A 25,349-nucleotide genomic window follows, 5' to 3' on the forward strand; every position below is an offset into this window, starting at 1 on the left:
GAATCTACTTCTACTGTGTGTCTGAGTTATGTCCAGTTGTCAGTTTTAGAACATTCTAGTTGCAAAAAGTGTGATGAGCATGTAATAGCTAGTTTAAAACTTTAAAGGGTAAATCATACAATGTGATGAGCTTGATGCAACTAGATTTATGATGTTCAAGAGAAAGTCATAGTTTAAAAATTGTAGCTCACACAACTCATTCAAAATGTAAATGCTTAATTTTATACCTAGTTTTCAAGCAGTAAAAGCAATAACGTTGTCTGTATGCTATCCATCTGTACTCAGAAAGTTGTTAGAAACTAGGTGATATTGTGAGTGTAGGTTGTTTTATGACAAAGTTACTAAATGTAAATATAAAACATAGACTTAGTGATAACAAAAGAATATTGTTATACATATAAATGTTTGTGAAAAACTGAAAATAAATTTTTAAAAATGTTGCAAAAAATCGTAAAGAAATGTATGGCATTTTTGAAAATGTGTTAGCTTCTGTATGAAGTACCTGCATTGTGGTTGTAGCATTGCATAATAAAATTCTTTTGTTCATTCTTTTTTCAAATGGATAGGAGAATTTTGTTATGCTCTACAACAAGAAGCCAATCCTCTTTGTCTTAGTTAATTATTGGAGATCCTATATGATCTAAAACATACTAACCATCCACTGGCACTTGTAGCCTCTAGGTTTCTACTTCTGCCCATCTAAGCATTGGTCCAGTTCTGTTTCATTTGCTCCAGTCCTTTATACTCCACTCAATTGTTCTTGGCAATATACTTTCCACCTTCATCAATGCACCTTCTATTCTTCTATTGTACATAGGCACCTTATTGAAGTAATTTTATCGATTTTTCTTAATGAAGCATTTGATACAAGTTTCTTTACAGTTAATGTCTTGGGTTGTGGATTTAATGCTGCCTTGTGTTTTTTTTTCACACATTTATATTTTACTAAAGGAAAAGAGTTTTTTAGCTTGCCAGTTTTGAGATATGAATTCCTAAGCTAATGGATCCAACATGGGGTCTAACCAGACTTTCCCAATTCCACCTCTCTTATCTGGTGTCTTTCAACAGTTGGATGAGGGATCACACTTAGTTGAGACTATCTGGGAGTTGATTTGTTGTGAGATGGAGACATATATTCATACTGGGAGTGTCTCCTAGATGTTCTGAGATTGCTTTGTCAATGGTCTAGGACATTCTGTGGAGAATTTGGACTTTTTTATTGGTCTAACATCTTTATTTGTTAGTTTGGCTTCTCACAAGGTCAATTTTGTTCAGCCACCTCTTGCTATTTACTCCAATTAATCAATTGAGTTTGTTAGGTTTGAGGGTTTTCCCTGCTTGCCTTAATCTACTCCTTCCTTGATGGTGGAAAGGTCTTCCTCCTTTACCTGATATTGTTGTTCATGCTGAAAGGTTTACAACTCAGTGACATGACAAGATAGCTGTGCCTTGTTTCCATATTTGTTGGATCAGCATGCTTTGGCTTATCAAGGCTAGGGGTATGTATATTTAAATTCCCAACAATAGGATCTCCTTTTGAGCATGTGAGATTTCAGGGTAGAACCTGTGATTACTATAAACAGATTACAATATTATTAGACTTGTCTGACCCCAAAGACTTTCCTGAGATATTTATCTTCCCTTTAACTTTTGCCAGAAGCCTCTCAATCTTCCCTGCATTGATCTGAGTACAAATTGTAGCCTTTGCTGACTTCTTTTGTGGTCAGATTATCATCTGCTCTTTTTCCTTTGTTTCCTGGCTTGTGTGTTATTGGGATTTATTGAAAAGAGATGTCTTGTTGGAGGGAGTTCATCTACCTGCTTTCATCTCCTGTAAATTATGAGAGGCTCCCTTTCTGAATCCCTTCTTTTTGCTGGCATTCCAGAGGCATTGGAATTGCAGGTTGATGTTGCCTATTTGCATTCTTCCTTATTATCAGTGGCTTCTTGATTACTTCTGTCCCAGCTAGAAGTCTGGGTGTGTCAGCTCTTCATGTGTCCTGACCCTTGACTTTAGTTCTCAATCTATTGATTCTCACAATGGATTTCATCCTTATCCTTAAAGCTTCTCTTCTCTGGTTGACTAGTTCTAACAGTTTCAGTGACTTTCCTATGCCAGTGAGGTTTGTGGAAGCACAATTACATAATTTTCTTGACTTCTGTATTTCCTTCCCCACATTTCCATGAGTACTTGAGGTTGTGGTATCAGGGTTAGTATTCAGTTTATATCTCCATCTTCATTATCTTCCCAATCTGTGGTGTTTCTGGATCCAACAGATTTACAGAGAGTGGATCTTCGTTTTCAGACTATGAGGGAATTATTCCCATTTATTTATTCTTTCCAAAACGACTGGAGATTGGCATCCAATTATTGGATCTTCCTTGATTTACAGTGGAGTCCTTTCTCACCTTACAATGGCATTTTCTGCCAAATCTTTGGATAACCAAGTTCAGTGTTATTGACATATGTCCACATTCCCACAGCAGAGTCATCCTGCCAGTTTCTATGTTTTGTGCACAATGGTCAAGTTCCACAGTTCAGGACTTAATCTTTGGACTTAGCATCTGCATCACATGTCTTCTGCAGAGTGGTAAAGGCTTTTTTTCATCACCTTCATCATATGGATGATTGACAGACTAGCACTCAGATTCTCATCTCAGAAGTTATTAAAGCAGACTTTCTTATCAGAGCCGAGAAACCCATTCTTTTGCCAACTCAATACCTTATTCATCTAGGTGTCTTTTTCAACAAGTACTTAAGTCAGACTCAGCTGACTCTTATCAGGCTTTTACTCCCACCTTCTTCTTCTGCTGCATAAATAATTCTTTCTTGTTTGTGGATATGGACATATATAAAATCTCTCATTACTTTGGGATGAGCACATACGTGATGAAGTGAAAATGTCATGAAATCTGATCCAATGGATCATCCAGTTCACTTATGCAGGAGCAACATCTTAGATCTCAGGTAATGGTTGAATTGGAACAACACTACTCTGTTCTGCAAGGTCTGTCTCTGTTGAAGGGAAAAATTGTCATGATTCATACTGAAAATTCTACAATAGTGAAGTACATTATATTTCATGCCAAGTTGGCATACATTCTCATAATCGTTGCTTTCAAACTTTGAATCTTCTCTACTGGGTTCACTCCAATCTTATCAGTCTTCTGGCTTGTTATGTTCCAGTGGTAATTAATTTAACAGAATATCACCTGTTTTGGTGCAACCAAATTCTCTCACCCAAATAAATGCTACATCACAAAGTTTTCCAGTGAATTTTCTCCCAGTTCTGATCTCCAATGACTGATGCTTTTGCTGCTCATTAGAATTCCCCATTATTGGTGTTTTGGTCCCTTGTACCTCATCCTCAGGGTTTGGCAATAAATGCATTCAGTTAGGAGTGGACCAGTTTGCATCTATATGCTTTTCCTCTGATTTTTCTGTCACCTAGAGTTCTGGCTGTGGTTCATTCCACTCCTTGTTGAGTATTGTTTGTAGCCCAGTATTGGCTAACAGAAGCATGGTTTCCTCTTCTTTGGTATCTTCAAGAATGTCCACCTATACCACTTTCTCTTTGACCGTTTCTGTTGCTGCAACCTCAATCTAACATTCTAAAGCTTAAACTTTATGCTTGGAAGTTATGAAGTCCTTTGCAAAATATAGAGGTTTAACTTGTAAAGTTGCTTTTAGGTGGCTAGATATCTCTGCAAATCCACTATAGTCATTTATCAATAGAAATGGCACACTTGTTGCCAGTGTTGTCTGAAAAGGAAATTAACCCTACTTCAGTCTAATGTGTCTTCCCATTTCCAACTTTTTGTAAAAAGTCTTGCTTCTTCTAATGTTGTCTTGTATACGGCATCATTATGTACATCTTTACAGTATTATTCTAAACACAAAAAGGTTTATTTCCCACTGATATCTGGCCTGCTTAAATCTTTTAGCATTCTTTAGCCAAAAAGGCCTTTTTGATTACCTAACTGGAATTTTAAGGTCATTTTACATGCATGTTTCTGTGTTCCCTTCAAACCTTTAGCCTTTTGTTCTATGTATCACTTTTTTTCTTAAGGTATATTTTGTTGTTACTGGCATGTGGACACTGTTGGTTTGAGTTGTTTGCAATACATTCATGGGATTCTTTATCATTCTGTTTATGTCCTTCCTTCTCAAGACTCTGACAGCCAAAGAAGGGGATAATTCCTTCTCATTAATTAATTTGCCAACCATTTCTCACTGTACAACCCTTCAGATCCCAATCCTTTATGACTGATCAACTTCCTTTGCTGTCATGTGGCTCACACTGACTCCTTTTGAGGTACAAGGAATCAACTATTGATTAACTGGGATCTTTTGGTTTCCCATGATTTATCTCCAATTACATTGCTGAGGTAGCTTGATTCACATTGGCTATTGTGGACTGCCTTTAAAGGAGATTAATCTGCTGCTAGTCACATCTCATCAAATGTTTCATATTTCTATGCCATTAACTCACTTGCCTACATTGGGGAGCTCTTAGGTGGACTTTTCCCCAATACTTTTTTCTTTCATTATTTACATTATTTGGCAGTTTTTTTTTTTGAGGGTTTTTGCCTACTTCTCATAACTGTTTGACCATGTCTACTAAATTCTAACAAGGGGTGAATCATTTTTATTTTCCATTCCTATGGTCTCTTTTCTTTCTGGGTTCCTTTATTTTTATTTTTTCACTGGATCACGCCCTGTGGCAAGTATTGCCCAAGCATGTATGAATTTATCATTTAAATTCTGCATTAGTGACTTCTTTTTTAATATTATTATTACCAGTTGCAACAGGCTATGTGGAAATGAGATGTTCCATAAGGCCACCTAGGAGCTCACCAGGTAGTATTACTCTTTTATGCTGGACTACTGCTCATGGACTTTCATGAGTAAAGCTAAAGTGGATCCTGCCCATCCTTGCCAATCTGTAGATTAATTAAATTGGGTCAGTTTTCTTTTGAAAATTTAGGGAACTCAGCTCACCTGTTGCAATGTTTCTCAGGACTTCTCAATCTCAATTTCCCTTCCCCCCTATATTCTACTAAGGGTGCTAAAGTCCTTACCACACCCATTTTCAAGTCACTGAGTTGGTGAACATAGGTTTTTCCTCTTGAATGTTCAAGTGAATACTTTTACTCTTGGAGAAGTAGATGAAGATAGGAGTACTCTTACCTAGTTGTCTCTGGATGATTTTCCTGATGTAAATAGGAGCAGCACCAGTCTACTCGCAATACTGGTTCGGATATGATGCTCAGCTATCTGATTGAGGTGTACCTGACTCTTCTTTTTGATCAATCTTGGTTCAGTACAGTGTTCATAATAGAAAATCCACTATCTTCCTACAATTCCGAATGCAGAGTGGTCCCATCCAAGGTTTATGGTCGAGCATAGTGTTCCATGTCTTCTTCACAATTCCATGTGCAGGTGGAATGTTCCTTTCCCATACAAGTAGGGAGTGAGGATGAATGTTCATAATTCCAGACCATATGATTTACCTGGATTGTTGTATTTTAGACATCTTCAGGTGGAGAAAAAAGTTTGCCCTTTTCAGTGTTGCTTACTTTATTATCATGATTCCAGTGATTTGAAAAATATCACTCTATGGCTAAAGGTTGGGAATCAATCAAAAGTGTATTCTTGTGTGTGTGTATACTGTTGCAATCAATTGTTCTTGCTACCAATGTCAATATAGAAACCAAAACTCCTTAATTACAACCCCAAGTTGTGGAACTATGACTAACTCATTGATGTTGTACTATAACTGAGTTCTGGGTGGAAATCATACCTATTCTGAATGTAGTACAGTTGTCTCTTTCAGGTACCACACTCATCTTGGTGCACCCTCGTCTGTAATGCCTTTACTGGCCCCTCCACTTTCTCAGTGTAGAATTCTAGCTATAAATTTCAGTGGATGGTAAGTATGTTTTGGAAGTTAACATTTTTCTAAATTGAAAATTTATTTACAATAATACTTCTCTACACTGACACCCTCCCACTAAGGGTTGATGTTAGTCACTGGGATGATATCAGTCTCAAAAAAGTAATAAAATTATCTGAGTAAGGTGCTTATATACAGTACAAGCATAGAGGGTATATTAGTGTAATTTGAGAGTATAATGCCTGGGACAGTTGAGCATAAGAGACTGGGACAAGTGAGAAAAATTGAGCCTATGCTTAGATTGGCAAAGAAGAAACCCTGGAGGTCAAGTAATAGCTACAAGTGTCATCAAAGGTAAGTATTATTGGAAATACATTTTCAATTTAGGAAAATATTAACATTCTGATGGCTCTTTAACTTTAGCAATAAGAATATTGTATTAAAGAAAGCTTTCATCTCAATGATTTTTAATAAAAGTTTTACATTATATGATTATATTGTGTTATATTGATTGAGGAGTTCATTTTTAATAATGCAGCCACAAGGCAAGAAAAATTATATCAAATGAAGAGAAATTATCATGCATTTAAAAACCACTGCTAAACAAATTTGGACTAAATCATGAATAATATTTGTAATTTCAGAAAAATGATTTAATGCTAGTTGGTAGAAATAAATTGCTTGTTCAAACATTGTACATCCAGTTCACAAACCTACAATTCACTGAATGTTTTCAATATTAGACACTATTGTGTGAAACTAAAAAAATGACTCTTAATGACCAAGAACCATTTGGACAACTTCTAGGAAAAATCCATGAGGAGATAACAACAGAAGATGAATACCATGATGATTTGTGGAATCAAGCTCTGTGGACAATTGATACTGCCCGTGAAACAACTACTGATTCTAATAAAGAAACATATACCAAACTGTTCAATAATCAGAAACATGTAGTAAGCAATGGTACTTTTTGCAGAGATGGACATGTAGAAATTAGCCAGAGCAGTGTGAAAGATAGTATAAAAATGAATTTTAAAGAGTGTGAAGTATCATTTGATAAGTCAAAAAATAAGAAAATTAATTTTTTAGAGTTCTTCCCAGATATTTCATTTTCTGACCCTCAAACTGTTTTAAATCTTCAGACAATTTTAGTAACCAACAAAAGAATAAAAGAGAAAGGCTAAGTGAAACTGATAATTGTCTTGACGATAAAGAATTACAAGATAAAGAAACAAGTATTAATATCAGTGAAGAAGACAAAATAATGAAAACTGACACAACAGAAACGTCTACAGGTTCTGTCCCCTTGGCTCCACTAAAAGTATGAATGGTTCTTTTAATAGCTTATCAAAATCTGAACCAGTAGACTTCTCAGATTGGAGAAAGAAAGCTTTGAAAAACATATTGTTATTAAAAGTACATTTTATTAAAGATATGAACAGTTTTTCAAAAAGTCTTTTAAAATATAAATTAGTGAAGTTATCGAGATATCAGGATGAATATCCAACAAATTTTTTTTTACAGAATGAATTGTTTAAAGATGTAAATGACTTTTTTAAAGAAACTATCAGAGACTGAATCAAAAGACATTTCAAAACAGGAAAGAAAATATCTTAATAATATACTAATATCACCAAAACTTGTCACCAGATCTCTAGATAACTTTTCAGACAGTTTTCTAAAAGATGAATCCAAAAACCTTAATTTTCCAACAGAAGAGAATGAATCTTTGACAGATTTGTCATTAATGGAAAAACAGATCATAAAAGATCAAAGCAACACTTCAAATGGTTCAGCAAGTATTGAATCAAAAGTAAATTTCTTATGTCACAAGAACAAATCTATGACAGATTTTTCTTTGCTTAAGGAACAGACCATTATAGATTTGAAGGATTCTCCAAAGAGTTTAAAATCTGAATCTATAAGTTTTTCAGAACAGAAATGCAAACCTTTAGCCAACCAGGCATTATTACTAGAACACTGTTCTAATGATATAAATTATTTTCCAAAGATTATGACAGTAGCTGAGTCATTTACCTTTCTAGAACAGGAAAACAAATCTTGGAAAGATTTATCATCATTACAGAAACAGTCTTGTGAAGATCTTGATGACTTTCCAAATAGTTTTCTAGAAGCTGAACAAACAAGTTCCTCAGGAAAAAAAATACAATTCAGTGACAAATTCTTCTTTACCTGAAGAACAGTTTTTGAAATGTCAAACAGATAATTTCCTAAAAGACAAACACATAAGTGCTTCAATGCTGGAGATTTGTATGATAAGTACATTATTATAAAAAAAAAAGTGAAAGTGAAAATTCATATGAATTTTCAAAGAGTTTATCAAAATCTGAATCGTATAATATTCTGAAACTAAAAGATAATTAATTAACATTATTACAAGAATATTCAATTAAACATTCTGATGACTCTGTAGATAAGTTACTAAGACCTAAATCAAACAGTTCAGTGAAAGGTGAGACTGTAACAAGTCCATCATTATTTCATGAACATTCCACTGACAACACTGATGGTTCTTTTGAAATCCTACAAAAAGTTGAACTGGTAGATACTTCAGAACAAGAAAACAGATTCAAAACAAATTCATTACACTCACAAGAACAGAATGTTAAACATCTTGGTAGTTTTTCAAAAAGCTTATTGGAATCTGTGCCACCCAGTTTGGAGGAGAAAGACAAATTGATACATGATACATTGTTATCACAAGAACAGACATTTTGTGAAAATTTAGATAGAAAGCCTCAAAGTATAGAAAATTTGTGTAAAGTTATTAAAACTTATGATCTCCAAGAATTAGATGAATTAAAACATATAAGTAATGTGGATAAATCAAATCTAAAAGGATCAGATTTTATATCAGCTAAAACGGTTATATCTCAAAGCAATGAATTTGAAGTGGATTGCCATAAAGAATTAACTTTGCATCAGGAGAAAAGAAAATATTATGCAGGGGAAAGAATAAATAAACATGTACGTTTAGATTTACAAAAAGGAAAGGTTGGCCATTGCTTTTCATTGGAGATACAGAAACCACAAGAATGCATACATGCAAAAGAAAATTTTATGCAAGATGTTTTTGTTGTGTCCAAACAACTTCATAAAATTCCTGCAAGAAAATCTAGAAATAAATCTGCTTCCAGAAGTCTAGACTCACAAAGTTCTGTAAGTTCTGGTGGTAAAGAAAAATTATGCAGACTTGAAGAAAACTAATACATCATATGTAGCAAAGAGCTCAACTCATGATAGAAGTCTTAAAGACCTAAACAACCTTTTTTCTTCTTCTTCAAAACAAGATATTGATGAAAACACTGAACTAGAGAAAGACAGTCCGTTTTTAAGAAGTCACAGTCTTTACAGCAAGCATTAAAGCAAATCAGACAACTTCATCAATGCTTAAATGGTAATGGAAAAAATGTAACAGTTCAGATGCTAAAAGATCTCTTCAGAAATCTAACTTCTCAAGAAAGGAGTTGAAAAATGAAGGCAAAGAAATTAAAGTTTATGTAACGAAGAAAAACGAAAGTGAAACTAATAAAATCAAAGAAGTGCATTTGGAACAAATTCAAACTAAACAAGCAAGTTTTCCAGAGAAAGAGAGAGAAAACAAAAATAACAATCTTTTAAAAAATCCACCAGTAGTAACCCACACGCTTTCTTATAACTTAGATTATGTGACTGTGGACAGAAGTAATTTGTCTGTAGAAGTAAATATCCAGCATTTAAATTCCCTATTTGAACAGGGTAAGAAAGAAAGTGTCTGTTATTTCTTCTTTGAAACACTGTGATATACAAAGGAAGAAATTTATTTCTAAACAACGTAATATGGAACCTTCCATAGAAAAGAGCCTCAGACAAGATAAAAAACATGTCCAAGGGTTTGGAAGTGAAGAAAGCTGTGATACATCTTGGATTCATGTAGAAGCTAATGTTGATCTAAGTGATCCTAAGGTGAGATGTTTATGTGCATATATGTACAAGTATATATAGATGTATATATAAGCATACCATTTTAATTTGGTTTGCTTAAGAACATTTTTATAATAGTGTTTATTCTTTCAAAAGTACTATTAAAGCCAAATTTTTAGTGTTTACAAGTGCACTTAGGTTATCTGTAACAATGCATTTACATGATTATGTGAACTAATAAATCACAGCAAAATTATAAAACAAAATTGGAGGGTGTTTTTTCCAAAAAATATGGAATTAAAAATGTTTATTAATCAATCATTACTCAAATTGAAAATGGAAAGTTGTATAATTTATTATAAGCTTTTAATCATTATACTCTTAAGTGTATAAGAAATCATTGTAGTGCAGTGAAACATTTGAAGCATAAGAACCCACAAACTCTTGAGACTCACAGAAATGTTCATTTCAGTGAATGGCTACTGAACATTATCCTAACAAGCTGTTTCTGAAATTAGTGTAATTCTGAAAGTTCTACAAATATTCATCAGAAAAGGTTTGCACAATCAATATTTTAATTAGTAGTTAACTGATTGCTCTGAAGTGCATGATGGTTTACTCTCTTCCTCTTCATATAAACATTAATAACATACATGGGGTCATAAAATCTAATAAATTGTGAAAATATCTTAGTTATTTTTTCTTCAGTTGATCTATCCATGCATATAGTAATGGAGTTGCATCTTTGTAAATATCTTCTAAAAACATTTTAATATTTTAAACTATTATGTACAATTGCAGGTTTGTTAGACTCTATGATGGAAACTAGGAATAACGGCAGTGAGGAAGATGGTGATGAAGTACAAGAGCATCAATATCATCAATAACTGCATGCTTTGCATCAATTTCGTAGGCAAAAGAAACGAGGTTTGTTGATATGACATACAGTAGTATTTAATAATTTCTGTATGTACCTCTCACATTACTTTACATATAAGTCCCATATATATTACATTATATGTACATCATAAACATTATCTTTAAGTTCAGTAGACTTCACTTATTCATATACATCTTTCAATTCCCTCTTGTTTCTATATGTTCTATACATATCTTATTACATTGTACACATACAGTGGAAGCCTTCTGAAGTTTCATGGATGCACATGTGCTTGAATATATTTTCTTTTTCTATATATCACGGTGGCTTATTGTTTGCATGTGTTGTTTGGGTATCACATTTTTGTAGGTGGTTTGGGTACCTTGTTTGTATACGTACTTAGTCTTGTTTCTTTATCTGTCTTGAGTATTTTTTGTGTTTTCCTGTTTCTTTGAAGCTGCTTGGGGTTGTTATAACATTTGTAGATTGAACCAGCCAATTTAACTGCTGCTACTATACAAGGAAAAAAAAACACTGGTACAATTATGGTCTCCCACTTGATTTTGGCAGAAGTACTTAATTTAATGAAAAACATTTTTGTAGATATAAATGTGGTATTTTCAGAAAAGAGTGTTAAGTCTGCTGAATAACTAGATATTCATGAAGATATCTGCTCTGAAATTATTCTGTATTTTCTGAGTGACTGTGTTTTTGGAAAATGAGACTGAACACAAGAGCACAATAAACAATATTTATTCAAATGAACACATTGAAAATATGCTTTACTTCCCACAACAGATGAATGACATCGTCTATAGTTCATTCAAATGAGGTTGCATAAAATCCTAAATATGTTTATTTCCCATTTCCAACTGAAAAAATCTCACTGTACTTACTTAACTCATTAATGTCAGACACACTCTGAACAAGTAACATTATCATATGGCTGATCATTCCCAGTAAAACATGAGAAAGGTTAACTTAAAAAATTACTAGATAACTATCTAACATCATGTAATAGATACGACCTTGAATCTATCTATTCCATGGGAAGACAATAGGCACTACTTAAGCAAGTGACACAGAACAATAGTTTGCTAAAGCAGCAGGAACTGAACAACTTTCCTGGCTAAATTCTGAAACATTTCTTTATTAGTACAAAGAGGTAGAAAATGCTTTGATACTATATGAATACTTAGAATATTCAAGTTTCTAAATGTACCTTGAATATTGTTTTTAAATACAAATGGATATATTCTACTTAGTGATGTCTTTATTACTTTAATTTATACTTTAGGTACATAGGATGCATTTTTTATGTTTCTGTATGCTTAAAGAAATATCTTAAAGGACTTTTCTTTATTCATTTATAATAATAATTTTTCATAAAACTATCAAACTTTTCTTTTTCGTATGTAGACATGCAGATTAACTTTCAATGTATCTTGGTTATTCATATAATGTTAGGCATATTCTTACTATTGTGTGAATGATTTTGAAAGCTAGAGTCTTGTATTTTACTTTTTATGTTAAAAAAGTTCCCTTGTATCTTTTCTATTTGGCCCACTCAATTCAAATTAATTTGATGGCATTTCGTGTTATGGGTTTATATTCTGGTGGTCGATCATCTTTACCAACTGAATCAGATTTATCTCATTGAGTGGTCCCTGCATGCTGCTGTTTTGCAGTGGTGCTGTCAACATTTGGATACTTCATGTATTTATGCATTTATCACTGCCCTCAATCAAAGTTACCTCAGTTTGATCTTCCATTCCCCATCCTAAGGCTTTGACAGTAGATGTCTTCAGCATGGATTGGTTCCACCTGTTTATCCTCCTACCTGATTACTTCATTGTTAGTCTCCCTTACCTTTGCCACTCCATGTAGAGTCCTTCTAGTTGCTCCTTACTTGCCCACTCAACCATAGTACCCTTGCTTTCTTCTGCTTCTGGTGATCCCCTCCTATCTTTATACCCTTACTTTACATCCTGTACTTTGTGTTTAATGACTTAATGTCTGCCTTTTGTATGATTCCTGGCATTGAGTTTTAGATTCTCTTGCATTGTAGCTTCTCACTTAGCTCATTATGCTCATCTTTCTTCTTTGGCTGTTTAACTGTGGAAGTGGAGTGTTGTTTCAACCATGGGCTTTTGTTTGGGGTTTCCGTGGTTCTTTGGTTTCAGTTTTGGAGTTTCAGGTAGCATTATTGCATACTTTCTGGTATCCAATTTCTGCATGGTCCATGCTTCCCCATTCTTTCAATGTTGATCCATTCCTTTACATCACCACATCCTTTTGCCACAGTCAAAGCAGGTTATCTGAACTGCAAGGTATGGCCTTTCATTCCTAACTCTCTAAGATGTTTCCAGTGTCAGCAGTTTGATCACTCAAAAACATCATGTTGTTGTTCTCTAATATGTGCTCATTGTGGTGGTAAAGACCACAATGCTTATGAGTGGAACCTTGAACCACACTGTGTTAACTGTAGTGGCCCACACCCCTCTTACTCTATTTCTTGCCATAAATGGGTAGAAGAGAAAGGTGCAATGCTTTAAGACTGTTAATAATATCACCGATTCAAAGGCTCAAAAATTATCATTCCCAACTCCATCTTAGACATATGCTGTTGCACTCCATTCCAATGCCACTGTGGGAGTGCAGACAGATCTTTTTCTGTCTCCAACAGAGTCGTTTGCAAAACATTATAAGAATCTTGTGCCCACCATAATTAAAAAAGTTTCTGCATCTATGTCTACTTCCATCTCTATTCCTACTACTCCTTTCAGTGACTGCCCAGTTCCACTTTCTTCAGGTTCAGGTGTTTCCTTGGGTCCAACCTATTCTGCAGCCCTGAGAAGTAAATTGCCCATTCGTTCATGCCCTCAGTCATTGGAATTTTTGTTCACAGACAGGGACCTGCTTACTCGACCCAGGGCAGGATCCATGGGGGTTAACAAATCTTTGTCCATTAAAGAAAAAAAAAATTGTGGTCACAAACTGAAGGTTTCCCTGCCACATTCTCCTCCACATAAATAAAAATAAGCACTCTGATCCAGTGGAACTGTCAAGATTTATGATCAAATATGGGTGACATTAAGGATTTGATTGATTCTTACCATCCTGTGTGTCTCTCCTTACAGGAAACCTGCTGATACAGTTGCCCTTCAACAATTTTCCTTGTACAGAAATAACAGGTTGTGGGATGGCATTACTGGTTGATCAGCATGTGCCCACCCTGTCTTTGTTCCTTGGGCCATACCATCACTATTCATTCTCTCTACCTATCTCCTGAAGAGACCTATGATCAGGCAAACCTTGATGCTGTCATTAAACAGTTACTGTCTCCCTTTTTAATCCTGGGAGATTTTAATGGACATAATGCTCTCTGGAATGGTGCTAGTATTGAGGGGGAGGAAGTCATGCTATAGAACATATGCTCTTGGACCACAACCTATCTCTCTTCAGTACTGGTTCTTATATTTTTAGCCTTCATAGCCATGTTAAGTTGAATGAATTGGGTCTATCTTTGAATGACATGGCAGTATCTACAAATCAGCCCATCCACCATGACTAATTACTATCCCCAAATGTAACCTTTTTTTGATTCATCTCAAGAAGGCAAATACTCTTGATAGGAAGTATCACTTTCTATTTGCTGAACATCTTTTGAACCATCCTTCCATCCCCACGTTTACAGATGGTTTAAAATCAAGTGACTCTGTGGGCTCTGCCATGATTTGCTGTGAATTTGTTGTTGGACACAATATCCTCTCTACAGTTCCTGTGTTTGCTGCCGAATTATGTGTCATTTCTCTTGCCCTGGATCACATAGAAGCTATCAGGCTATCTATACCAATTCACTTAACTCGCTGTTAACCCTAAAATCACTTCACATCAGTTCTCACCATATTCTCATCAATATTCAAAACTGACTGGCTCATTTCTTTCTAATATCTACTTATGTCCATTTTTCAGGATACCAGGCCATGTTGGTATTCATGGGAACGAACTCACTGATATTGCAGTTAAGTCAGTATACTCTAGTACTATCACTGCCATGCCTCTCCCATACAAGGAGATCCACTTTCTTTGATTCTGGGTACAGGCATTTTCTTGAGTACTTTTTCTCCCACCCAAAGTTGCAAAATCATCATTTGTTCACATCCTCAGTCACGGGAATCCTCTTCCAATAATAAAGACCAGCCCAATCAACCCAGGATAGGATTCATGCAGGTCGATAGACCTCCCTGAAATAAAGACAATAAAGAAAAAGGTTGTGTTCATAAACAGAAGGGCTATCCACCCAATTCGCCTACACATAAATAAAACTTAACACCCTGATACAATGGAACTGTCATTTTATTTTCTAATCTGGATGACATCAAAGCACTGATTGCTTCCTACCATCTTTTATATCTTTCCTTACTGGAAACATTTCTGAAACCTGCTGATACAGTCACCTTTCGGCTGTTTTCTTTGCACAGAATTGGCAGGCTGTGTGATGGAGTGCATGGAAAGGTGGAACTGTTGGTTGATCAGCATGTGCCCACTCTGTCTTTGCCACTTGACACACCCTTGGAGACCATAGCCATCTGTGTTTTTTTGGGTCATACCATCACTGTTTGTTCTCTCTACCTGTCACTTGGAGAGACCTGTGATCAATCAGACCTTGATGCTCTCATTGAACAGTTTCTGTCTCCCTTTTTATTTCTGGCCAGGAAGTAGTTGATACTCGTAGCATCACTGATACTCTAGATGAAAGTTTTTGCCAGGTATCTAGAATTTTTCGTTCTTTCTGCACCATTTTAGCCATCAACACTCGTGCAGAGCGATCACCTTTTTCATTTCAAGCTGATTTTCTCTATGACTATAATTGTCCCTTTACACTTGTGGAACTCAAACTGGCCCTTCATCAGTCTGGCAGTACATCAGTTGGACATGATGATGTACACTACAAAATGCTGCACCATTTATCTCCTGCTTCTTTTGCTATTCTTTTGATTATTTTTAACTGGATCTGGCCGTAGAATGTTCTTCCTAATGTCTGTCACCAGGCTATTGCCCTACCTTTTTCTATGCCAGGGAAGGTTCTCAAGATTCCTTCAAACTACCATCCAGTAGTTTTGACGAGATGTCTGTAAGACCTCAGAGAGGATGATTAATGTTCGTCTTGTGTAGTTCCTCGAATCGAACAACCAGTGTGGGTTTCAACAACAGTGCTCCTCCATGAACCACCTGATTCAACTTGAAATGTCAATCAAAGAAGCCTTTTGTCAAAGGATATCATCTTGTATTAATATTCTTTGATGTTGAGAAGGCTTGTGATACAACATGGAGGTATGGTATTTTGTAAGACCTCCATTTATATGGGTTATGTGGACATTTGCCCATTTTTATAAAAAAAAAATTAATGGACAGGTGATTCCAAATTCGTGTAGGTTCAACACTTTCCCATTCTTTTCTACAGGAACTTAGAGTCCCTTGGAGTCCATGGCTATATTTTGAGTGTAACACATTTCAGTATAAAAATTAATGCTATCACCAAACAACTTCCTCTTACTGTTGCAAACGGGCTCTATTGAGACTTTCACATCTGATGCCAGTCATCAAACATGAGATATATTGAGCAGTAGCTACAGACTGCCCTCAATCATCTACTGAAGTGGACCACAGCAAATGGCTTTAACTTTTCTCTTTCTAAAACCATTTGCATGCACTTTTGCTGCCAATGGGGTATTCACTCTGATCCTGACCTCCATATCATTGAAGTTGTGCTGCCTTTGGTCCCTGAGACAAAAATTTTGGGCTTATCTTTGACTATAAGCTGACCTTTATACCACACATGATATGTACAAGAGCACTGAACATCCTCCGTGTTCTCTCTTCCACTACTTGGAGAGCACATTGATGTTCTACACTAAAGATATATTGTGCTATTATTTGATCAATACTCGATTATGGACCACTGGACTATGGCTCTGCCAAGATCTCAGCCTTAAAGATGTTGGACCCCTTTCATCATCAGGGACTTTGGCTCTGCACTGGGGCTTTCTGCACTTTCTAGTTCAGAGCTTATACACAGAGTCTCATGAACCTTTTTTGCACCTCTGTAAAATGCAATTGTCTTTACTATATGCTTTGAAACTTTGTTCCTTACCAAAGCATCCCACCTGGGGTTGTGTTTTTCTTCCTCCATGGGCCATGCTTTTTCAGAACAGATGATCTGCCACTGCTTCTTTTGGCTTTCATATCCAGACACAGTTGGATGAATTGGATCTGTCCTTGGATAACATTGCTGTACCCACTGGTCAGCCCATCCCACCATGGCTTATTACAGTTCCCAGATATGACCAATCTTTAAGTCATGTGAAAAAAGCAGACAGTCCAAATTGGAAATACTGTCTGTTATTTGCTGAACATCTTTGAACCATCCTTCCATTCTTATTTATATGGTTGGTTTGAAATCAGGTGACTCTGTGGGCTGTATTAGGGTTTGTTTTGGTTCAGTGGTTGTGTGCAGAATCCCCTCTACAGTTTCTGTGTTCACTGCTGAACTGTACACCATTTCTCTTGCCCTGGATCACATAGAAGCTAAGCAGTGCTCAAATTGCACTATTTATACTGACTTGCTTCCTTCTCTCCTGGCCCTGAAATTGCATCAAATTAGTTCACACCCTGTTATTGCCAATATTTAAAACTGACTGGCCCATTTCTCTTTAACATCTACTTTTATCCAGTTTTTCTGGATACCAGGCCACATTGGTAACCGTGGGAACGAGCTCACTAACACTGCAGCTAAATCTATCTGCTCTGGCATTATCACTTCTGTGCCTGTTCCATACATGGACTATGGTCCTGTATTCAAGGCTCAGTTCCATGCCAGTTGGCAGTCAACTTGGAATGAGCAACATGAAAACAAGCTTTTCCAAATAAAACCCTCTTTTGGACTTTGGCCTTCTTGCTTCCTTGAGGATCAGAAAGAGGAAGTTGCTTAACTAGACTACACATTGGTCGCAGTTTTTAACTCATTGTTTTCTTTATCTGGGACTGATGTACCAGTGAATTGTCTGTGTAACACTCAGGTCACAATTAGCCACATTTTAATGTCTTGCCATTTTACGACTCTCAACGACAGTACCATTTTAAACGTGTTCTGTTCCAAGGTTTGTCCATCACATTAGACAGTGTTATTGGTTATGGTGACACTGTCCATCTTAGAAATGTTTTTAGTTTTTTAAAGGTTGTTAATCTTTTTAATGCAATTTAAACCTTTTTTAATGTCATTTTCTTCTAAAAATCAAAGTACATCTAGTTTGATTTGAAATTAGAAAATGGCTGTAACATCAAATAACTTGAAACCAGGACTGGAAAGGCCAATGTCAGGTGACTAACGGTGCTGTTTGAACTTACCCATTAGTCATCCTGGTGAGTTATGATAATTACAATTATGCTACAGAAAGTCCTTTACAACTTATATTACTGTAGTTTTTCTCCTACCACTGTAGACTAGATGTAAAAATTGGATTTAATGTTATTTATGTTTTTAATTCAAGAATTAAACTTTGACTTGCTTTCCCTTAATTTCCTTTTATGAATTTTAATACTTTTACTTTAATTTATCTTTCTACCAGATGTTTGGCACAGATAGCCTAGTTTTTTTGTGCCATAAAACCCCAACCAACCAACCCATACAAGTACTATGTTCCTATATTCAAGGCTTGGCTCCACACCAGTTGGCAGTCAACTTGGAGTGAGCAACATGACAATAAGCTTTTCCAAAACAAACCTTCTATTGTTCTTTGGCCATCTTGCTTCCATAAGGATCAGGAGGAGGAAGTTGTTCTGGCTAGTCTATGCATTGGTCACAGTTTTTTAACCCATCATTTTTTTTATCTGGTACTGATGCACCATTGTGTAGTCTATGTGGCACTCAAGTCACAATAGTATGTATCTTACTGTCATGCCATCATTATGATCGAGAGTGACAGCACCATTTTAAGCATATTTTTACAGTGGATTTACCCTTGACATTGGTCAGGGTCATTGTTGATGGTGATAATGTCCATCTCAGTTGTGTTTTTAAATTTTTAAGGGACATTGGTCTTTTTAATTCTATTTAAGATTTTAATAAAAAAAATTGGACTGTTCTGTTTTAGCATGATTTCATTTGGCTTTTTATTGGCTGTTTGGTGCAGATAGCCCTGTTGCTTTGTGTCAATAAACACTAAACAACCAACCAACCATTAGGCCACTGAGATGTCCATCACTTCTGGTCTGGGATGCTGTAGTCCTTTATGCCCTCACCTTCCTTTTTGACCTATGTCTGTGTATTCCTTGTTTCCTTTGTCTTTCATATTTCCTGCCCTGTGGTCATCATAAGTCAAATAATTTTGCCTTCATCATTACCAGGTCCATGTATCCTCCTTTTCCCTTATTCTTCATCCATATTATGCTTTCTTTCCTACAAACTCTGTAGCATGTGATGTTCAGGTCTTTTTCTCCTGTTTTCTGTGGCCTGGCATGACCAGTTGATTTAGGTGCTTGATTTGCAATCTAAGGGTCATGAGATTGAATCCAAGTCAAACCAAACATGCTTGCTCTTTCAGCTGTGGAGACATTATAAAGTGATGGTCAATCCCACTGTTCTTTGCAGCCCAAGAGTTGGCAGTGGGTGGTGATGACTAGCTGCCTTCCTTCTAGTCTAAATTATGGATGAATAGCCTCATATGGCATTGCACAAAATCCAAAAATAAAATTCTCTTATCTGCCTATCTTCATTTCTGCTCTCTTGATCTGGATAGACTCCTCTGTCTTGTCTGTGCCCTCCTTTGTTATATTGTTTGTGTGGCTTCCTTCTAGGGCCCTTTTTCTTGCTCTTTTACCCCTGGGCAACCTGTTGCTTTCCATGACCTTTCTTTGGTTACCTTGACCAATTGGTTTCAGTGTTTGATTTTGTGGACCTCTTTCTCCTTCCCATTGTTATCTCTTGCACATTTTCTCACATCAAATCTGTCACCTAACCTACTCTCTTGCCCCTTTTCTTCATTGCCATTGGAAGAGATACTATGATTGGGCATGTGAACAACTCCACATATGTTCATGTCTCACTGTTTGCACCACATTACTGTATCTGCTTCCTCTGGGTATTGCCTATAACCTGTGACTATTCTACGGACTTCTTCACAGTTGTGACACGAATTAAGTCTCTACTAATGCTTTTCTTTCACAGACCCCTCATTCAGCTTTCTTTAGATCCTGCTTTATAGTGAATGGGTTTTACTGAGGTGGCTATATCCATTTGCAGATATCTTATTATCATATCCATGCTTTAAGGCATGTTGATTCTTATACATTTTCCATTGTTATGTAAACTTTTTCTTGAAATGATGTGTTTCACTAGATCACTAGAGTGTAAATTCTGTGTGATAACTGCATCGTAATATGCCTGTCCTGGATCATATCATCTATAGAAGGAGACTTCTGCCTATCCCTTCCATGCCTCAGTTGAATAAATTGGTGTGGTCTGATTTTAAAACTATGATTTTTGTGGTCATTTACTGCAATGTGGCCCAGCATATCCAGTTGGTTAAGGCACTTGACTCATAATCCAAGGGTTGCAGGTTTGAATCCCCATTACACCAAACATGCTTGTCCTTTCAGCCATTGAAGCTTTATAAATGATGGTTAATCCCACTATTCATTGGTAAAAGAGTAGTCCAAGAGTTGATGGTGGGTGGTGATGATTAGCTGCCTTCCCTCTAGTCTTGCACTGCAAAATTAGGGACAGCTAGTGCAGATAGCCCTCATGTAGCTTTGCCTTTCAAAACAAACCAAATAAACCTTACTGCATTGTCTCAAATGTTGCTGTCCCTACAAACTACTTCCCAGTGCATATTTTCCAATATGTTGTGAGGTTGTTTGTAGCCATCAAGTAAGGTTTTGTATGTAGTTTTCTTTGTGGGATTGAATGATTCTACATTTTTTGTCTTTTTTACATCATCCTCTCCCTACATGTTCCACTATTTCTGGTCCTCCTGACCATTTCTCTTTACATGGCAAAGAGACACCTTGCTCAGATGTGGTGTGATGCCCCTCATCAGATCATCTAATCTGTTCCTCTCTTTTAGGAGGTGTCCTCCAGTGGGTGTACTTGTGCTTCTCTCACACCAGTCCCTTCTCCATTTCAATGTGGGATTGAACTAATCTTGTAATCAGAAGGAGAGTACCATAGAAGTTGTCATTTTCCTAAATGAAAATGTATTTCTGATAGGTACTTCCTACTGTTTCTCACGACATGTTTCTGGTGCTCACATCTTCTTCCAAACTTCAAAGTAATAGTTCAGTAACAATGCATGGATGGTGTCACATAGAAGCTAAGCAGTACTCAAGTTGCACTATTTATACTGATTTGCTTCATTCTCTACTGGCCCTGAAATCACTTCATATTAGTTCATACCCTGATCTTGCCAAGAAAAGCTAATATTGTGAGAAGAGGAAATACTTATTAGAAATACATTTTAATTTTGGAAAATTATAACTTTTGACACCACTATAATGCAGAGATTTTCTTGTGGTGCAGCAAAATGCTCTTAGCTGATCTGATTTAGATTCCATATCTCTTTCAAAGAAGATTTAGTGAGCACAATGCAACAGCAGGAATAATTTTCATTGTATCATTTGATAGGTCACTGAATAAAGTTGAACAGGCAATGCAAATGAACTTGCTGCCGCACTTCTTGGACAGAGAACAGAGTTGTAAACAGATATTTTGTCTGTTTCTTTGACACACAAGATCTGAGGACTTGCTTGGTAAGTTTGAAATAGGACTTTCAAAATTAAATGTTGCCAACCTTATGCAAGCTTCAGTAGATGTGCTAAGTACAAACACAAAGTTGTTTGTTACTTTGATGCAGGATCAAGAAGAATTTAACTCTGGTATTTCAGTGCCTATTAATGTGGGGTTCTGTGGACTGCATATCATAAATGAAGTCTTAAGTATGGAACTAGTAAGACTGAGAGGAAAGTGGACATTATGATATGGTTCTTCTACTATTGTTTCACTGATTTTTCTACAAGAAGAGAAGATTATGTAGCTGTATGTCAGGGGAATGCACAATTTCCTTTGACGTTTTGTAGCACCAAGTGGCTATAGGATTTGCCTATAGCAGAAAGGACCATACAAATTTGGCCAAAGATCAAAAAGTATTTGAAGCAAGTCCAGAGATTGCACAAGATATTCTGATGCCAGCAAAATTGAATTTATTTGTGTCAGTTGCCAAATTCCTGGTGCCATTCTTAAAAAACCATTCCAAAAAGACAAGGTAATGGTGCAATTTTTTTGTCAAGGACCTTCTTCACTCAGTCATTTCAAAATTCATAAAGAACCCAGTGCTCGGTTCTGCTAAGAGTGTGACCCAGCTTGCAAAAATAGATGTTCAGATGAACAAAAACATACTGCGTTTCAAAACAAGGTTGTATTTACAGTTCAGTAATTCATTGACCAAGCACAAAAAGACAGTCAAGCTAGCTAACTAAAAATGTTTGGATTTTGGATAGAGTGCAGTGATTTTCTATAAAATTTGGCCAAGAAACTGCTCAAGATATGCTCTATGAAATTCTACTTTTAGAGCAATGAATAGTTTGAATCTAAGGTTTATTATTTAAACATCCACAAAAACCAATTGTAAAATTTAAACTAATCTTGCAGAAACTTTTTCATTGTAAATGAATTTCAGCAGGCATGTATGATGATATACTTTAATGGTTTAAACTATGGCGAAGTTCTTGTATGTTCAAGAACAAAGCAACAATGGGTTATTTAATTTGTTCACCATGAGGAATCAAACCTGGCTGTTAGCATTGTAAGTCCATAAAATTACCATTTTCTCTCTGGAGGACTAAACTATGACTTACAGAAATACAAGACTGTTTTCAGAATAATTCAAAATCTTTGACCACAGAAAATACAAACTTGAAGATTTTTATTATAGCATTATGGAGCAAAAATGTGTCCAGCAAGGAACTCTGGAATCTCATCAAAATGCTGTTGATCTTTTCCCATAGTCAGTCATCAACAGAAAGAGGTGTCTCAACCAACAATGACATCTTGGTCAACAATATAAGCAAGAAATGTCTTATTTCATATAGAAGGATATTATGTTGAAATAAATAGGATGTGAATTGAGTGTTAGATGCATGTAAAAGTGAAAGGATGAGGTAACAGCTATACCTAGATGACTAGATGAGAAAAAGAAGAAGACAATTTCTAATGAAAGTGACTTAAAAATGACAGGCTTTCAAGAAGACTTTTGACTTGAAGGCAAGCAAACAAGAGCTCTAGTCAAGTGTAGAAGTGCTACTAAGGAAATGAACTTGCACAACAAGCTGAGAAAAAAACCAAAAACAGACTTTTTTCTAAAATTCAAATGCTTTAGGACTAAAATTTTAAAAACGTACAAGCAAGAAGGAAAATAGATGATAAAGTAGGAAACATAAGTATGTTGTGCTTCTATTTAAAACAGTTGGGAAATATAGCATTGAAAATTTGTCTGAACTGATGTTTCATTACATGTTACTACACGAAAAATTATTTAGAATTCAGATGAATGAATTTTAATTTCTTAGTACTGTATCCTGCTAATAATAAAATACCATAGCTGGTAAACAGGTTGTTTGCATATTAATATCTAGTGTATAGTTACAAGCACTAGTTTTTTCTCTTTAACTAGTAAACTTAAAAAAGGTTATTCTAGCCTAACTAATACAGCATGTACAGTTGTGTATGTTTAACTGCTGCTGAATGTGATATCTAATTCTTTTCTTTCAATTTGATGATGGTTAAAGCTTAGGTAAAGACATGAACAAATAGCTACCTTGGATGCTTTTTGTATAACTCAAACATTTGTACAGTGTGTTTCGTATTACAGTATGTATCAGTAAATTACTTATGTCTGAACGAAGTGGAAAAGGTTGACTTCACAAGAAGAAAAACACATTTTTATTTCAAATATTTGCTTTATGCTGGGAGTAAAGTCTGATATACATCTTAGCACTGGTACCACCCACTGTTGCACAGCATAGTGTGATTGTAATAAACTCTGTATTTTAATATCCACTGCTGATAATAAATACAGATTTTTATTTACCAAAGAAAAACTGTAATAAACTATCAGAAAGTTTGAAAATTCATAAAGTTCTCCAAAAATGTTTTACTTCTTAATATTTTTATAGTATGTAATATCCAACAAAAAGTTGGATATGCATTAGAGATATTATATTAATATAAAACCATATCCAGTCAATTTAAAGGTGGTTTGGGTTTAATATTTATTCTAGGTCATTGGGACATGTGCTTAAATGTTACTTTTAACATTTATTCAACTTAAACTATGTTTTAATCTCAGGTATTGATCTAGACAAACAATAATATCAGTTTTATCCAAACTTATTGGTGAGGGAAAAGTTGGGAAATTTCATATCTTCTCTGTGATAACCCTGTGAGAAAGTAATATTTATTAATTTTATTAGTTGGTATTGTATCCTTCTTGATCAAATCACATCTGGTTTTGTATAAGTCTGTATGTATTTTACAAAAGTGATTTATTTTTGTTACAGCCTCAGACAGATATGATGTAGTTAGTTATATACCCAAGATCAGAACATCAATAATAAACTGTCATGACTTTTTTATCGATATGGAGAAAAGGAAAGAGAAGCTGTTGCATGTTTTGATTTTTTGGATGAATTTTCTACATCTCCAAGTGATGCTGGTTCTTCTGAGGCTTTGAATGAAGACAAACAGTCATTAACTCCAGTTGTTGAAAACAACAAGATCATTGTCATGGCAAAATCTGAAGTAACCTCCAACATCCTTACTGCCTTTGACTTAACAGTGTCTAATTTTGCTTCACTAGACCATTTGAATCTTGAAAGCACTTTAATGCATGGTAGTAGGAGATTGACTGAAAATTGCTTGTAATCTTTAACTCTACTCTCCCAAGAAGGAGAGTCAGTAGATCACATTTCCTTCAGTGACTCTTGTGCAGAAAATTATTCTTCTTCAACTCATAGTCTCAACGACATGAACTGAAGAAATACATTTTATGTTGCACTAGTTCATACAGTGTTCAAATGTATCTGATTGTCTGAACTGTCATTGAAACTAAAATTAATATATAGTGATTAAAAACTTTAACCTGGTAACAAATAATGAATAGACTTTATTTACATATGGTTTCCTTGTAAACTTATAATATAGAAAAGAAAATTAACTCTTACTAAGTACAAAATAGACCAAGCATCCAATACATTTTTTTTTTATTCTTTGAACTGATATTTAATCTTGTGTAAATAAATTTCATCAGAAGAGCAGTGCTTTAATTATGTTTTGAAATTATATGTTTATATGTAATTAATTTGCTTATGTAGTTTTTTGTTAGATGTATTATTGTTATTTGTAGCAGCATAACTGTTTTGGAAGATGTTTATGTTAAATAAATATAAAAAATCATTGTTAATGAATTCTATTTATTTATTTTTTAATATTAGTTTTTTTATTTCTATACAAATAGGTTAATTTTGTTTGGATTTGAAATTACTTTAAGGTTGATTATTTTTAAGCATAAAATCTGACATTATTGATTTAT

At 35.2% G+C, this 25,349-nt stretch overlaps 1 protein-coding gene across 1 annotated transcript in view; it reads left to right on the forward strand.

Moving 5' to 3' along the window:
* LOC143258698 (uncharacterized) overlaps positions 1–25,074 on the forward strand; it is an 86,915-nt gene extending 61,841 nt beyond the window's left edge. The window contains exons 6-7 of the mRNA XM_076518123.1: positions 10,626–10,751; positions 24,319–25,074. Of these exons, the coding sequence (XP_076374238.1) occupies positions 10,626–10,634 (9 nt within the window). The 3' untranslated portion in view covers positions 10,635–10,751; positions 24,319–25,074. The remainder of the gene's footprint in view (positions 1–10,625; positions 10,752–24,318) is intronic.
* The last annotated feature ends 275 nt before the right edge of the window (positions 25,075–25,349 follow it).

This window comes from Tachypleus tridentatus, chromosome 8 (assembly GCF_004210375.1).
Source record: "Tachypleus tridentatus isolate NWPU-2018 chromosome 8, ASM421037v1, whole genome shotgun sequence".
NCBI classification, from domain to species: domain Eukaryota; kingdom Metazoa; phylum Arthropoda; class Merostomata; order Xiphosura; family Limulidae; genus Tachypleus; species Tachypleus tridentatus.